At 44.1% G+C, this 18075-nt stretch overlaps 1 protein-coding gene across 4 annotated transcripts in view; it reads left to right on the top strand.

Moving 5' to 3' along the window:
- Positions 1 to 18075, top strand: part of LOC147684144 (cytochrome P450 2J2-like) — an 80995-nt gene that overhangs the window by 23923 nt on the left and 38997 nt on the right. For all 4 annotated transcript variants that reach the window (XM_086944535.1, XM_086944536.1, XM_086944537.1 and 1 more), the window contains one exon: positions 15269 to 15429. In XM_086944535.1, coding sequence (XP_086800661.1) covers positions 15269 to 15429 — 161 coding nt within the window. The remainder of the gene's footprint in view (positions 1 to 15268; positions 15430 to 18075) is intronic.

The raw sequence follows: 18075 nt of genomic DNA on the forward strand, positions 1-18075 counted from the left end.
ATAATATGTTATGAAATTAATTGTAAAGTGCCACAACAATTAGAAAAGGAGCGTCCACTATATTGTTTTGTTTCCGACCCGAATGTAGTACCTCCTAAATCATCCTCCTCCTTCGTGCGCCAGGGCTTGAGTGTCGCAGGAAAATGTGATGGTATTTTTTACCCATGAACGTACAACCCGGGGTCGAAACGCGTTGGCTGGACTGAGAAGAAAATTTTATGTAGTGAAAAATCAATAAAAGTTGGATACTGGATGCATTCTTAAGACTCCTGACAACTGAATATCATTTTTAGTTCATCATTGTTATATTTGTGAACATTGGATTGCCTGAATTTGGGCCAGAAACAAAACAATATAGTGGACACTCCTTTTCTAATTATTGTGATGAAATTGAACAGTTGTGGCTTCAAGGCAGTGGGGCCACGAAAAGTTGAGCGTGGGATCACTGATGATATTTGGTACGATACACTTGTGCAACCGTAGGGCCTACACTGCTTTTGCTTATCATTTGTTAATTGTAAAGTACGTGAATACTGAATATTTTGGCACTCAGAATGGCAGCATAGCTGGAATGGAAAAGTGACAGGTGGGAAGCAGAGAGAAATAGTGAGTAAAAAGCCAACTTTTATGTTTTTGGAATCATTTTCTAAAACATGATTCAGTGCCCCAGGATGAGAATTCCAGATCCTATGGACAGGCACAGAAGCAGCCCTGCCTCCCTGGTGAATTAGTTAGAATATAGGGGCAAAAGGAAATATTCTAATGAATTAGCGTAGAGTTTGACGCAGCGCGTGGCACCAAAAAATAAATGTTGTGCATCCAAATCATGTACCACCAATAAATAAATGGGACATTGTTTCCAGAAAAATGAGCAAGCTAGTGATGCACCCATGGCCGAAAATCACTGAAGTCGTATTCATTAGCATTACAAAGAGTTATATGTGAAAATTAAAAATCATACTTTTTATGATTTTTGGGGGATTTCTTAAGATTATGAATTCACAGTAGTTTAAGTCTAAGTGAAATGAAATGACATTTTCTTGTCCAAAACAAAAAGCAGAGTGGTATGGCATTGCACTTTTTTGGACACACCACAGGACCCTACCATGAAATGTAATTTCTAGTGGCTAATGTGATGGTTATAGACAGCCTGCAGATGAGGAACAGGTAATGCGTAAAGTCGTGCATGGGATGCTTGACCCAGTCACTCTACAGTGCTACAACAGGCCTGTCCTGAGACATAAATAGCACTCTCTTCAAGGGGGCAGCCATAAAATGAAATACCCCCCCTTTGAGCAACATGGAATAAAAAATGTCTTTGCAGGAAACAGCCATTACAACGCACTTGTTTCCACACATGCCATTACAACGCATGCAATTACAACACATGCTCCATTGCAAAGCATAGCCGTTACTACACATTTTTTTACTAGGCATTGTTTTTTCACGCATGCCTTTAGAACTAATATCATTGTAAAGGCATGTATGGTAAGGCATATGTGTATTAGTAAGGACATATGCGTGGTATTAGCCGTGTTGGTACGCGATCCACGTCGTTAGAGAAACGGGGAGCCTCCCGCTTCCTCACAACGACGTGCACCGCCCTCAGATGAGCTAACTGCACGAGGAGAGAGGTGAGGGGATGGAGCCTGGGGCAGGGAACTACTATTTTAGGGGTTCCGCTCAAAGAAGGACTGTGGGTCGGGTGCAGGGTTAGTGTTTCAGAGTTTAGGTTAGGAGAAAGGCTGGGGGGCAATGGAGGCTCAAACAGGGGTGGTGTTTTAGGATTTAGGTCTGGTGAATGGCTGGGGGCCAGGGGAGTTGAACAGGGGTAGTGTTTAATGGTTCTAGGCAGGGGAAGGGTATTGTTTTAGCAGGGTTGGGGCCGGGGTGGGGTGCACCAGGGACCGGGGTTAGGGTTTAGGGAAACCGTTGCCATGCCTATGCCTTTAGCATACATGCTTTGTAATGGCATTCATGGTGCAACTAATGCGTGGTAAAGGCATGCATTACAATGGAATGCAATGTAACGTCATACATCAGTACTAGCAAAGTGAGCAATCTCAACCCTTTCTATTAAGGAGATATATAGTGGTCATTGTTCCCCAGAGGAATAGGCTTTTCGAATTATGCATTTTACAGCATGGTTTGAAAAGAATGTGGCCAACAACTGCACATTTAGCAGCATTAACATACTTCTTTGATATATTCTATACTTTTTTCTCTCCATCATTGTTTCCTACTTTCTATTATCCTCTCATTCAATTTTTCATTTTTTTTGTTCTGTTCATTCTTCTTTTACGTGTCTTTTGGATTTTCTGTACTTCATTATATTCATATTTAATTTTCCTTCCTGCTTTCTATCTTTCCTTTCCTTATTTCCATTCTTACATACATTCTTGTTCCTGACTTTCGTCGTATAATCCTCCTGTCCTTCCTTTGCCCCTTTTCTCATCTGTCTGTTTTCTTGAATTTCTTCCATTTGCTAATTCTTTATTTTCTTTCCTTACACCGCCCTTCCAACTGTCTCACATTTCTGAGTTCTATTATTTCATTCTATTTCCTGCTTTCTTTTCTTTCTCTCCTCTCATTTTTATTTCTTTGTTTCTTTCCTTTTGCTACCCCTTTTGGGGGTGACTTGAAAGAAGGTTCTTTGAAGTACACAGAAGTGCTTTCTTACTTACCCGCCCTGGCCCCAGGCTATCAGTAGGGGTTAATCTGCCCTTTGTTTGAGGACAGGGCACTGCCTATTCAGGGGTAATTGTCAGCTCCTCACTCAAAAACAGCTTACCTTTCTGTGTTTGTGGTTATCTAGAGGGAATGCACAAAGTGTAGCTGTCACCCACCCAGACGTGTATTGGAGACAGGCTGCAGGCACACAGAGCTGTAAGAGCAGAGCAATATCCACTTTCTAAAAGTGGGATTTTTAAAACTGTAATGTTAAATCCAACTTTACCAGTCAAGAGGATTTATCATAACCATTCCAAAGATATAAAACATGACAAAACCATTCCTTTCCAATGATGAATTACAGCTTTAAAGTGTAATAAGGAATTCTCAATGTTAATCCATGAGAGGAGTAGGCCTCACAGTGGTGAAAAACATATCTAGGTGAGTTTCACTACCAGGACATGCAAAAGTTAAAAGTACATGTCCTACCTTTTAGTCTCAAGGTATCCTGCTCTATGGGCTACCTAGGGCCTACCTTAGTGGTGACTTATGTGTAATAAAAGGGAAGTTTAAATGCCAAGTCGAAGTGGCAGTAAAACTGCACACAGAGGCTCTGCAGAGGCAGGCCTGAGACAGGTTTAAAAGGCTACTTGTGTGGGAGGCACAATCAGAGCTGCAGAGCCGCTAGGAGCATTTGATTTACAGGCCTTGCGAATATGGTAAAACACTTACAAGGGACTTACAGGTAAAATAAGTATGCCAATTGTGTATACACCAATGTTTCCATGTTTAGGGATGAAGCACATGCACTTTAGCACTGTTCAGGAGTAGGAAAGTGTTCAGAGTACTAGGGCCAAAACAAAGATTCAGCAAAAAGAGGAGGTAAGCAGGCAAAACTTAAGGCTGACAGTTTTAACAAAGGTGATCTGATTTTATAGCTAATTGACAACCCTCACAATGGCGTCAGTAGTTTTTCTTGAATTGTTTAGCAGCTGCTCATGACCAACATCCATTGCAGAGATTTTGGGGAATATCAGTTCTAAAGTTGCAGCTGCTACAGCCAGTTGAACATGGTACTGTTGTTGGTGTTTGAGTGTCATCTTCTGCAAAAAGACTTCCAGGAGAAACATCATGCTGTACATCAGCCATTGGTATATCTTCTTCTTCCACCATGTCCCCCTTCTTACGTGGTTATTTCTACTGTTGACTGTGGAGGGGGTTATTTACATTGGCAAGGTAAGGGCCATAGTGACATTGGTAGGTGATCCTCTTTCTGGGTGACCTTGATGGGACACAGAAGCAGTGGTTGTTACAGTGGAAGTAATGCCAACTTAAACTGTGGTTAGGTTGTATTGATAGCGATCCCAGCAAGTGGAGTGATTGGCATTGTTGTGTCAGTGGACCGACAAGTAGCAGGAGTATGTGCAGAAGCCCAACATTTTGATTTCCTAGAAGAGGGTGGGGTGGGGTTTGTAGCAGGTTCTTCTATGCCCTCTACTGCTGTGTCACCTGCAATAACAGCAAATGTTTATAAATATGTATTATTTTTATATGTATGACATTAAAAGTTACATTAAACATTATGTGTAATGTCAGTGACGTATCCAATTATACATAATTAAGAATTTACCTTGACAATCGACATTAATCATTTATTTACATTTTTATTGAAATATGCTTTGCATGAGATTTTTAGTATTTCCTTTTTATAATGGTGGATTATCTACATAAATATATACACCCCTTTGTGGGACATAGACTCTCATACTTCATATAAATTACTAAGATTATATTAGCATGACTTAACAACCAGCTAAAATCATGTTTATTCTTAGAAACATCAACTCGAAGAACATGTAATTTTTTATGTAAATATTTCATATGAGTAGACATCAGTTCAATAGCTATCAGTAGTTCAGCAGGTGCAGTGCTACCGGTGCCCAGGGGCAACAGGGGCCCACTTCACCCCAACTAATGGCTGTTTTTAACCAGAAAATTCCTTGCTTCCATTACATGTTTTGCTCTATACCTTACATTCATTTTGAACAGTAATATGCATAAAGAATACAAGTATAGATATGTGAAGTGTATGGCAGACACTGTCCATATTCTTCAAATCCACCAGATTCTCTTCCACCTTCTATTCCTTCTCCGCATGCTACTCTGATGATACTCTTGATTTGCTCCTCCCTGAGTCCCCTATTTACACTGTCCAGGGATGTGAAGAGACAGTATGGACCCCATATATACCACTCAACTTTAATGAATGAATGAATTAAAAAAAATGTATTTATAGTTTTATAAAGCGCTTGCATGATTCAGGGGTAGCATCGCGCTGTAGAGAATAAACAAACAATATAACATGGAACAGGAAAATCGGTTAGCCTGGTATTTAAGGTCCAAAAAGACACCCCTTGTCTGCAAATTCAATTACTGGTCAAGATAAGGCAATCCCAAAATCCCAAAAAGTTCAATATAACAAAACTGAGAAAAGGGGACCAGATGAACCACTGATATGTAGGAACTTCATGACCCTTCTCATTACATAATCAGGTTCAGTTAGTGTGTTAGGTATTGTTCAAAGTAGAGAGATCTAACGCTCTACTTGAAGGCCACGGATGAGGTGTGTGTGCACCTGTCCAACGGTAGAGGGTTCCACATCCTTGGAGCAATTCCAGTGAGTAAGAGTGGGTTCCCTCTTTCTGATATCTGGGCGGCTCCAAGAGCAGCAAATCTGAGCTCCGCACGGGCCCCTGGAAGAGTGCATTTCCAAGCCAGGGGTTTTAAGAGTCCCATAGTGAAGCACTTTGTGAGTGATGGCCACTAAGAGAAGAAGAAAGCTGACTTTGTTAAAAAGTGTTTCTCACCAACAAAAGACACAAACAGCACTTCTGTGATGCAAAGGGAACAAAGAAGGCAACAAAAAATGTGATAATTTCTGTTTTGCGCTTTTATTCGATGATGGGAACGAGGGGATTTTACCTGTTCCAAGGAGATGGCCCAACATGATTCGTCCGGGTTTAGAAGAGTTTCGGGAAGAAGCTCAGGGAGAAACAAATTGCATTTAACTATGTGTTTTAGAGTCGTTGTTAGGTTATACTGTCCTGACTTTGCAGAGGGAAGACCTTTCCCTAACTCTGCTACCTGAGACTCTAAATCCTTAGTTTTTGAGTTAGATTCTTGAACACTTATGCTCTCCTCTGCCCAGACCTTTAATTGGTTCACTTTAGACTGACACCTTCTGCTTAAGAATTCTTATATACTTCTTAGGCACTTTTAGCTCATGGAACTGATAATTTCTCTGTTTTGCATTTCTACTTTATTATTTGACTTTACAGTGTTGGATTGATTAACATTTATTACATGTTATTCTTAACTGACAAATGATTTACTAATTTGCCAATAAACCTTTATGGTTTGGAAACCATCCTCGCTGTGGCCATTGTGCAGCCTAATGGGTTGCACTGTATGTTGACTTGCTGTACTGATATTAGCTCTCAAAATATACGTTCATCTGATATCTAAAGGTCCATACAACCAGTGGCACAATCTGTTTGCCTACTGCACTAGAGTCCAAAGGTTTAGTAAATTGCACTGTGTCAATACTGTTAGTCAAAGCAATTCTTACACTAGCTGTTAGGATTCCACAGAACAGATCCGCATCAATAGCCTATCACCTTGGGATGCTAAAAGGAAACAAGTAATGGCAAAACCATTAGACTGGCTTTATTTTATTTTCTATTTTTTTATTTTCAATCTTTTTATTAACTTTGCTCAAAAGACCATAGTGTACATGAATCACTAATATTTGTACGTGGTAGAATTTTAACATCACAGTAATGATATCCGAGAGAGAGACAACTCTGTGAACCCCCAGTGGTCTCAGATGCAAAAGTCTATAGCAGGACACACTCTCACCCATCATGCAGAAGCCTGCTGGAGCAGTCACCTCCCCAACTCTACTTAGGTGTCACTGGTACATGTCCCTCTTCCCCCGACGCCGCTCAATGGGGCCGATTACGATGGCGAGCGGATCGCCCCTGCCAGGCAGGCGGTGGTCACCGCCGGCCCGGCGGGGGCGATCCGCCCGCCATCGTCACTGCAAATACCCCCGCCATATTATGATGGCTGGGGGGGTCCGCGGCGGATGGAAGGACCGTCTGCCGCTTTTCCGCCAGTCGTCTCGTCGACCAGCGGAAAACGGGTTTCATATGGTGGTGGTGTCTGGAAGACACCGCCATCCATATTTCGATGCAGGCCGTGATCAGCCTTTCCATGGCTGCATTGCTGCCATGGAAAAGCTGGCGGTTCCTGCTGTTGGGGGCCCATTGCGGGCCCCCAGGGTGTTGGGGGGGTGCACATGAGGGGTACCGCCCACCGCAATATAAAATATACAGGATGCGCCCGCCAAACTGGTGGGCGCATCGTAATCTGTATGGTGGGACCACCTCAACTATGGCGGGCGGTCCCTTTTGTGGCTGCGATGGCCCACCCACCTTCGTAATCAGCCCCTATGTCTTTGCCATGGTGCTCATATTTTCTCCCATTTTTTACCACAACCCCTCCTTTTATACACTCCCTGCCGCGAGGGCCAACCTTATTCCTACATGTCTGTGCCAATCGGAATCTCCTCGAATCATCAGGAGAAGCCACTTGGCGTCCACAGGAACCGTCACTCCCGACAATCTGCTCATTATGTCTGTAACTTTGTGCCAAAACCTGGTAATTTCTTAGCATTCCCACAGAATGTGGAAAAAAGACCCTTCTTGCTGGCACCCCTTGGAGCAGAGCGCTCTTGGTGCCCTGCCCCATTTAAACAGGTGCATCCGGGGATAATAGATACAATGAAGTATCTAGAGTTGTATTAATCTAAATCTTGAACGGATTGCAATCTCCCTCGGACTTTGTATCGCCTCCCACCATTCCTCATCATCCATAACCCCAAGGTTTACCATCCATGCCGCTCGCAAGGTCACCAAGGAGTCTGGAGCGTTGTTTATCAATTTGCAATAAACTGTGGATGTCGCTTTGCCAGGGATGGGATTCAGTAGCAAACTATCTTCTAGGGGGGAGTAGTCCGGGACAGGGGAACCACACTGGATATAGGTGCGCAGGGCATGCAGTAGTCTAAGATAGTGATAACTCTGCATCTGATTTAGGTTGTATTCCCGCTGCAGGTCTTCAAAAGCTAGCAGAGCCTCCCCCTTCCACACATTAACCAGGTACTCAATGCCTGTCATTCGCCACCATCTGAAGCCTGTTAGGGCGGCTACTTCTTTCAGTGAATCCCCAACCGATAGCGGGGTTCGACTAGTCAGTTTCCCGGTCCAACCCAGATATCTGTTGGCCTCCTCCTTTCCTCCTGGCATGGTGACTCTGTCTAGTCTATAAGCAGGGCATTGGTATCTGCGTAAACCGAGTCGTTTATGGCCATTAACCTGGAGGCCCAGTAGTACAGCTTAATAGCCGGGACCGCTAGGCCACCCTTGTATATTTTTTTGTAGTTCATGAAGCACTATTCTGAGAGAGCCACCCTGCCACTGCAGTGCTCTGACTTCCTGACCTACCCGCTTAAGAACTGACAGGGGAACTGGGTATGGGGCGTCATGGAGGACATACAAGAGGCATTGCAAGGCCATCATTTCAAAAAGAGCTGCCCTACCCATAATGATTCCCCATTTAATTTGAGCGCGTGGCAATAACGCCGACCCACGGGTATAACTCACTGATAGGGGTTTTTTATTGCCCTCTTTATTCAGATGCTGCTAAATTGGTGACATTTTTCACCCAAGCACCGACAGTGAACTAATTATTTCCATTCATTGGATATAATGCGAACTCAGTGAAAAAAAGAGAGTTTCTGGCACAACCTGAAAAGGTTTTTCAACCACAGATGACTTTAACCCGGTAATTTCTCTGCCCTTACATTAACCAAGAACTTTTTGTATAATATAACGTTGTTTTAAAATAAAACTAGATGAAGAAATCATGCCCTAGGTTATTTAATCAATTAATTATGTGTCACAACGGTCAGTCTGCTCACAGGAACAATATCCAGAATAATTATGTTTAATTTAATGTAGATATGTAGATATGTAGATAGGTACTTATGTTATCAGTCTATGGGATCTATAAGTGATGTCTGTTCCCATTCTTATTTGTACAGATGGATTTTGAATAGCCCTAGTCCTGAAGAGGCCAGAATTGATTGGCTGAAACGTGTCGACTGTAAAGAGACAACAGATATATAGAAAACACTTTTGATTAATTGAAATAATTTGTTGAGGGACTGAAGAAACATTTGGTTTAAATAATCTCCACCTATTTGTTTTCCTCACATTAATCTGTTTGATCTCGATAGGAATGTCCGGTTTATTTTTCCAGTGTGACATCCTAGCTTGGAAATGAAGGGCTTCTTTTGTATATATGGAAAAATTACTTGTATATACAAATGTGTTTGAATTGAAAAAAAGAAATATTTAAAAATCTCCTTATTTGATAAAATAAAAAATAATTCAGTAATATTCTAAGGCGTGGTTGTGGTTCATGACGAGACAGGAGATTGTAAAAAGTAAAAATAGACATAGTTTGGCCATAGTAATACAAATACTAAATAGGGAATACTTTTGCTTTATTCCTTATTTCCATTTAGAATATATACCAAGAACCAAGGTACCAAGTTCATATTAATTCACTACCCATAAGGGACAGCGGGAGGGCACCCCAGTGGATCGCATCAGTACTGAGTTGATCAATCTGGGGCATAAGATTCTTTTTCAGGAACGTTGCATTTCCTCTTGTAAAGTAGATGCCCAGGTAGTTAAATCTCTCCTTTGCAATTTGGGCTGCGCACCTCACTGGCTTTCTAGGTGGGGTGCCCGATAATGGGAAGACCACTGATTTAGACCAATTAATTATGTAGGCGGAATAGCACCCAAACAGCTTAAAGATGTGGAGTACTCTCGCCATTGAGTGGTACGGCTTTGCTAGGTATAAGAGTATGTTGTCTGCATAGAGCGTAATTCGCTCTTCCCACCCACCTGGTGCCTCTATGCCCCAAATCATTGCATCCCCCATGATCCAGTGCACCAGTGGCTCCAACACAAGGGCAAACAGCAATGGGGATAGGGGACAGCCCTTTCGAGTGACTCTTTGCAGCCGGAAGGGTCGGGACAGCGCTCCATTAACTTGCACTCAGGCCTGATGCTCCTTGTATAGCAACTGTACACAACTACAGAAGTGAGGGTAAAAGCCCATCCTGCATTATACCAAGAACAGATATGGCATTTTATACTGTCAAACGCCATTGATGCGCCTAGCGCCATCAATGCCATCTGCTGGGCCGCAGGGTTTCTTGTTATATGTAGCACTTGATTTAACTGCCGCAAATTGTGCCGGGTGGTTCTGTTTGGCATAAAGCACGGATCACTTCTGAAATGACCGGAGCCAATCTGTTGGCTAAAGCATTGGCCAACACCTTTGCCTCCACGTTGATTAGCGAGATTGGGCGTTAGGAGCTACATTGATCCAGAGGTTTTCTGGTCTTATATATTATCGCAATTGTGGCCACTCGCTGGTCCAACGGGAGTTGTCCCTATTCTCGTGCCTCTGACAACATGTTCAGTAACAGCAGTACAATTATAGAGGCCTGACATGTATATATTTCAGCCAGAAGTCTATTTGGACCAGCTACCTTCCCTGATTTCAGGGATCCCAGGGTTCCCACCAATTCCTCCCCTGTGAGGTCAGCTTTTAATGCCTCATGTGCTTTCTCGGATAGTGTGGGCATGGAAAAATCCTTTAGCAGTTCCTCGCAGTTGTTTTCAGACCTGGTGCTAATGGGTGCATATACCCCTTCAAAGTGTGTGGCGAAGGCTTCCGCCATTTCTGCACTGGTTATTCTCAGTGTTCCTGTATTGTCTTGCACCCCAGTCACCCATGCTCATTCTCTATCGCTCTTCTCCAGCCATGCAAGGAGTTTTGATGCTTTTTCCCCATGTCATATATGTGATGCTGCGTTGCCAGAGAGTATGCCCTCGCTTCACCGTCTGCCATGGCGCGCAGGTCTCGTTGTCGCAAAGCTAGCCTATGGCGTAAGTCAGCATTAGTCCCAGTCACCGCCTCCTCCTCCGTCTGCGCTATTTCCTGTTCTAATGACTTGATTTGTAGGGTCTCTTCTTTCCTTTTGGCCCCAATAAGCACCTGTGCCTGCCCCCTCAACACCGCCTTGTAAGCCTCCCATAAGTTTATGTGGAAGTCCCCTGTCCCCTAGTTTTCTTTAAAGTAGTGCTCCAAGCCCTCTCGGATTTGGTCTCTGAGCATTGGATCGCATAGGTACCAGGGGTCAATCCTTGGAAATGCTGTTCTGTCAAGGAACAGGCCCTCAATGACCACACCCACAGGGGAGTGGTCTGAAAGGCCTCTGACCATGTGTTTGAGATTTGTGAACTCCCCCACCTTATAGTTTTGTGTGAATAAGTAATTGATTTGAGAGAAGGAGCCATGGCGCTCAGACTAGTATGTGTACTGTCGTGTCAACAAGTTGTATGCTCGCCATAGGTCCACCATGCCAATGACCGTAAGGAAGCCTGGCAGGTCACGCTCCCCTTTCCGGCCTGTTTGAGACCTTGACTGGTCAAGCTCCAGGTCCATGACTGCATTCATGTCTCCACCTATCAGAAGGGTGCCTAGGGGCAGCCCCGTCAGGAGCGAACTGATCTTCGGGAAGGCAACAGTGTGGAACCCCGGAGGTATATAAATCGAGCACAATACGATCAAACGTCCCTCCCATTTACCCGCTGCTGCACTGCAGCAGCCTGCCTCGTCAGTCCAAGTGTCCGTTATAACTAGGGGTAGCGCATTCCGGGTCAAGATTCCCACTCCTCGTGCCCCAATCGAATATCCGATGTGGGTCACTAGTCGATACCCATAATGTTCTAGGGATTTACATTTACTCCGTTTCAGGTGCAATCCTGTATCAACACTACATCTGGGGAGTGCAGATTAATTAGTATTAAAGGACATGTGTGCATTTAATTTTGTTTCCCAGACCATACACATTCCAGGTCCATACCTGTAAGCTAGCCTGATTTACCATAAAGTCAGGTTGGAAAGCATGTACCTGTGTATCCTCCCTTCCCCCGCCGCAATCTTGTGACTACCTGCTGTACTGTCCGACTATAGCAGTCTTGAGCGAACACACAATCACATATAATTACACAAAACATTTTACCCAACTCCCCCCTCCCTGCCACCCTGCTAGAGGACTAACAAACTTCCCACCTCCCAAACATGCAGAGTGCCTGTCGCCCAAACTGTACATTAACAAACATTAGTGCAGGGTGCTGAGCCATCCTCCAGCGTGAAGTACAGGAATTCTGCTGTGGGATATATTCAAACCCTACTTAAAAATGTCATGAAAGCAACCTTGACTATCAGTTCACTTATCGGGTCCCTGTGATGGACCACGAGAGTTAAAACATCGCTGGTGTCTATTTGGCATCCCAGTACATGAAGGCCCCTACTAGTACAATGTTAGTCCTGGACCTTCCCACCTCCCCCCACCCGAGACCTTTGGAAGGAAGGATTCAGATTCAGTGTCTGGGGGAACTTCTCTTTTAACACTTATCTGCTCGCTGTTGCTGTACTTGATTGTTGGGTGCTTGCTCCGGTTCTTGTTCTGCCGAGGTGTGCCCATTCCCAGACGATGGTCGATTTTTGCTCCCTTTTCGTCTGACAGTTCGCCAACCCTCTAACTAATCACTTGCCTCAGCTGGTGCGTCAAAGAAGTATGCCTTACCTTTGTCAATGATTTTAGGTTTCGCTGGAAAGAGCATCATATATTTCACATTTTGCTCATGGAGGGCCCTCTTGACTGCGTCAAATGTTGTCTTCTGGCGCTGGACTTAAAGTGTGAAGTCCGGAAAGAAACGGATAGTAGCATTTTCATATTGAAGATCACTGTGTAGGTGTGTCGCCTGTAGGATGGCGTCCAGGTCCCTGAAATTCAATATCCGTGTGTGGGATGATTGTGTGTGGGGGCACCCTGGGTCGAGGCTTGCCTCCCAAGGTCTGTGCAAGCAATCTACAGAAAAGGAGGACAGGCGTTTGGGCTTCATTTTTTTCAGGATCAAGTCCTCCAAGAAGAAGTCCATGGACGGGCCCTTCAATCCCTCCGGCACACCCACCATCCAAATGTTGTTCCGTCGGGTTCTCCCCTCCTGATCTTCAAGCCGGGCAAATATTTCAGATTGGTTTTTAGTAAGCAGTAAGACTTGTTTCTCAAGATGTCTAGTTTTGGACTGCAGTCCCTTAATCCCCGCTTCCGCCGTGGACACCTTTTCAGAGGTCAGCTTGGAGAAGATTTACCTCCTCAGTAACGGAATCCAACTTCAATTCCAGGGTCCCACGGAGGTCCTTAATTACCTTCATAATGTCTTTCAGGAAGGGGTTCGGGGTTTCGTCATCCTGTTCTGTCTGCATTACCCCCCCCCCCATCGCACCTTACTCACGGCCCATGGCCACTGTGTATTTGTCAATATGATTAGCTTGGGCTGGCCCCACCTGCTTGTTGCATCCCATAATCGCACTTCATGCACCTTCAGTGCCATACACAAGTGTGGGAAGTGCGTCGTTAATGGCAAAACTATTAGGCCCAGACACTCCCAGCCTAGGCCTCTGTTGTATGTCTCCCTTGACTATGCGTTTCACCGCAAGGCCACAGGTCAATCACGGCCTCCCGTCAAACAATGGACGTTAATCTCGTCTTCTTAGCCACTCAGGGGAACCCTTGTTTGCCGCCACCCTATCGGAGTGCCTCAGGCTCTCATGTTGTCTTGGAGGGCTTCATACATCGAGTCTCATCCCTTTTATACTTGCTGCGGTACACATGCCTCCTGTAGTATTTTACCAGCCCAGGTGGTCTCCGGGCGGTAGTCTGATGGAGTCTGCGCAGGGGGGTGATGGAGCATATCTTCAGCTCCGGAACAGCCTCGCAGTTGTGCTGCCCGGGGGGTCCCACTGCCAGCGTTCCCCCTGGTCTCACACCTGCGCCCAATCCATGCGCCCTGCACTGAGATAGGCGAGGCAGCCCAGCCACACACACTCAATCTCACCGGTCCACTGCATTCTATGGCCTCAGTATGTGTGGTCTTTGTTCCACGTCAGCTGCTGGTGGCTTCACCCGCACCGGAGGTGGGCACTCCGCAGAGCTCCACAGCTTCCCAGTTGTCACACCAGTCCCGCCGGACTGTCACTGTCTGCGGTGCCACGGTGCTTGCGATCATTGTGTCCTGTCACCCGCCAGTGGTCTCACGCACACCGGAGGTGGGCACTCAGCGGGACTCCACACAGGTGTCCACTGCCGCCCCACTCTGTGCAGCCGCGTCATACCTCGCCCCCTCAGATCCAACACCAGTCTCGCCTCTCTCATGTAGCTTCACAGGCTGGCTCCGCCTTGCTTAGCTTGATCAATTCTGCACCATCGCTATGGGGTTCCTGCACACAGCGGGACTGCTGCTGCACCCCAAATCAGTCTCTGAAGTCTGGTTGCCTCCAAGATAAGCAGATTATGCTGCACTTTGCTGGTTTGATCGCTGGCAACTAGCGCATCTCAATTAGGGAGCAGCCATGTTCCGCGGCTGCTGGCCACGCCCCAAGACTGGCTTTATTGTAGTGCATATACCAAAATACATTTACAAAAAAACACATGCACTCATGCAGACAGAAAAAACATGTCTTTCAGCCTTTATGCACTAAGAGAGACACAGATGCAGACTTCCATGCTAGCAGACAAACAGGAAAATACACATGTGCTGACGAGATTAAGAAACATACCCATGTATGTGGACACCTATAAGAGGCGCACACAAACAACACACATTCAGGCATATTTACAGTCACAGACCACAGGAATACACACACACAAAGGAGGATCCAGTTCTTCCTCTCTTATCCTCCACTTCCTTTTACTCCTTCCTTCCCATCTACTCCTTCCTTGTTCTCAGTTCCTTCCCCTGCTCCTTTCTATATCAACCTGTCCTGTTTCCTCTGTCACACTGCTTTGTCTTCTCTTCATTTCTTTCCTTTACTTCCTTCTTTCCCTCCGTTCTCCGTAGAAGTGTCAAACCTGTTGACTGTCAATATATCGCTGAAGTAGTAATATATATAAAACTATGCTAATCCATTATCATGTATCTTTTTACTAGTGTTGATGAGTCAGCTGTAATATGATCTATTGATAATGTTCAGATAATAGGTAAATGGCTCATATTTTCATGCCAGGCAGGAAACCCATCGATGTCCCACTTTTTATGAGCAAAATTTATTTGATTTCTGTGTTTTTTTATAATAGTTTCTTATTGAGTTTTTGACTAATTTAACTTCAGAGATTAAAATGCATTCAAATACACATATTATTTTCTCTTTTCTGATGGTAAATGCACTGAAGACCCCTTTCGTCGTGCTGATTATTCATAGTAGAAATATTCTGTTATTGTTTTGGTGTATGCAGATCTGTAACTTTGTATGTAAACCACTTTTTGCAATGGCTTTGTTCATTCTCACTTCACATGACTTTTCCCCATCTTGTTTGTCACAGGGAACCCACTGGACCCATTCTCTCCGATTTCCCTCTGTGTCTCCAATGTGATTTCATCGGTGACCTTTGGGCACCGCTTTTCCCTTGATGATGAGATCTTCCACAAACTGATCAATGCCACCGATCTACTCATCTGGTTTTTGGGCAGCGTCTATGGCAAGGTGAGACAAACAGCCTCTATTAACCTGTACAACTAAAACCCTATTACTGTGGTCTTCAAACTTTAAAATGCCGCGCCCCACTAAGTGGAGAAAATAAAATCCGGCCCCCCTCAGAATTTTTCAAAATTATTCTATTAACCCCTTCGATGCCGATGACGAGCTCAGCTCGTCATCAGCCACGGGGGGCGTGTGCGGATGACGAGCTGAGCTCGTCATCTAACGCTGCTTTTTGTAAATTGCCGCACAGCGGAAAAATAACCGCTGCAGCAATGCGGTTAAATTGTATCTATTAAAAGTATTCACAGTTGGTGGCTGTGAGTGTTGAAGAATATTTGGAGTCCTTCCCCTTTTGACACATACTCCCAGCTTGGATATAAATGACAAAAGATGTTAGTGAAGGCCCATTAGAGAGCATAACGCTTCTTTTGGCCAGAGTCTGGAACCCCCCTCTGGGATCCCCTGAGGTTCCGGTACCCCCCCCCCCCCCCCCCCACCCCCCGTTTTGAAGACCCCTGACATAATTGGTTACCAACATTGTGTTAAAGGCAGCGTCCAATGTGGACAAAGAGTTCTCTTCACCTAGTCGTGTCTCACTAATAATCATCAATAAGAATAGAATATTCCTAGTTTTCATTAAGTCTGATTTGGTTTTGAGATCTATTATGACATCATTCATTGAATATGCATTGAAGGCACATCAATTTATTTTGACCCCTCAACAATCCACAAACATTTGCATGGCAATGTAGTCTGGCCACACTCAAAGCATGCAGCCAAACTTGGAAGGTAGAGTATGTAACTGTTGTTTGGACTATGATTTTATTTTGTATGGGGAATTAATTCAAAGAAGAGGGCTGTGATGTGTTCCTATTGGCCTGGAATATCTAGCGTATCCCATGAGGCAGTATTCATGACAGAATTTCAGCCTCCACCAGAAGCCCCTTCAGGCTCTGCTCACTGACAGCAGCTTCAAAATTCACCAATACGGTGACGACACACAACCATATACGAAAGTGTCACCTGCTTTGGATATTCAATGCCTCAAAACACTGCCGACACCGCATCTAGAGATAGGTGTCTAGTACCTACCTGAAGCTTAGCCCCACCAAAACAGAATTACTGCTATTCACCAAGCACAACATTCAACAACGTCATGAACCTGGATGGATTCCCACCACAACTCTCAAGCAATACAAAGTCACTTGGATTCACTCTAGAAATTGGCGTCATCTTTAAGGAACACATCTCCAAGAAAACCAAGATGGCCTTTTATCACCACTCTCTCCAAGGAAGCCAACTTCCAATTTTTTTAGGGGGGCGCTGAGCTTCGGGCAGAGCCGTTGAACTCAGGGACATCACCGGAAGGGATGTCACAGGACATGATGCAATCAGCAATTATATAGTACTGAGGACTTCACGGCACATATAGAAAAGGAGCTTTAAAGGCTTAAAGCAAAACACCACAGTTCCTTGAACATCAGTCTACAAAAAATTTACCCAATGAATCTCTAGGCTGCTGTTATTAACATCTTGTTACAAAAATTCACAACATATTACAGCTACCATTTTTTGCATCACATTTCTCATAGTTGGACATACACTTACAAACAGGGAAGTGGGAAAGGCATCTACAAGACTAGACAAAAAGGTGGAACGGTTGACCACTGTAAACTTTCGATCCAGACGTAGGCCTAGTAATATTTGTTTTTTATCAACGTTTATAGAAAACTTCATAGTGAAACATGTATATATATAATGAACGATAACAGACATAAATAACCACCAAATACAAACAGCAAAGGCTAAAGGCATATTATCTTGAAATAGCAGTAACCGGTTGGTTTAATCACTGAGGGTGAAAAGCAGCCCTTTAGCAACCCCTCTCACTTGCTTTGAAACCCCTGTGATTCTAAGTAAACAATCCGACTGATGCTATTTTAAAGGAAGAATGATTTTAGCTTTTCACTGCCCCCTTACAGTGCACAAGAGAATCTGAATACACGAGCCTTATTATCTAGTCACAGTGAAATATGCTTAGCAGTACCATATTAGTCTATGCATTTGAGGTAGCCAAAAAGACTCATTGCTGCCAAATAGATCCATGACCTTTGTGATACCTTTGCCCAGTCCTAACGCTTTATCCAAAAGCATATTGCATTCTGGGGCATGTAGTTCTGCTTTTATCACTGTAAGAATAGGCTAAAAAATCTAAGCATGCAAAGTGCCACATATGGCTTGAGCCTACATCTCAACTAGGAACATCACCTGCAGGAAAATGGCACACACACAGTCCTGCATACAATATTTCAATTTGTCTCAGTTTAGCAGTGAACTAAAAGCAGAAGGAATGCTAATGGACTATGAAACATGGAATAACATGCATCCATGTGCCCCAAAATCTGTAAACAACTGTAACTTCACCCCAGCCAGTTTTGCTAGATTTGAAGGCCTGTTTGAAGAAAACAAAGAATGAGGTGAAAATAAGTGTAACACTGAATAATTCAATTAGAATCAACCTAGCCTCTAGAAAACATTTATGATTTAAACTTTTAGTTGTTCTCTTGAGAACAATGCCAAAACTATTTACAGTATTTATGTTTCTTAAGAATAGACCTGCCAAAAACTCAACATGAATTACTGTGTCCT

Source organism: Lissotriton vulgaris, chromosome 11, assembly GCF_964263255.1.
Source record: "Lissotriton vulgaris chromosome 11, aLisVul1.2, whole genome shotgun sequence".
NCBI lineage: Eukaryota > Metazoa > Chordata > Amphibia > Caudata > Salamandridae > Lissotriton > Lissotriton vulgaris.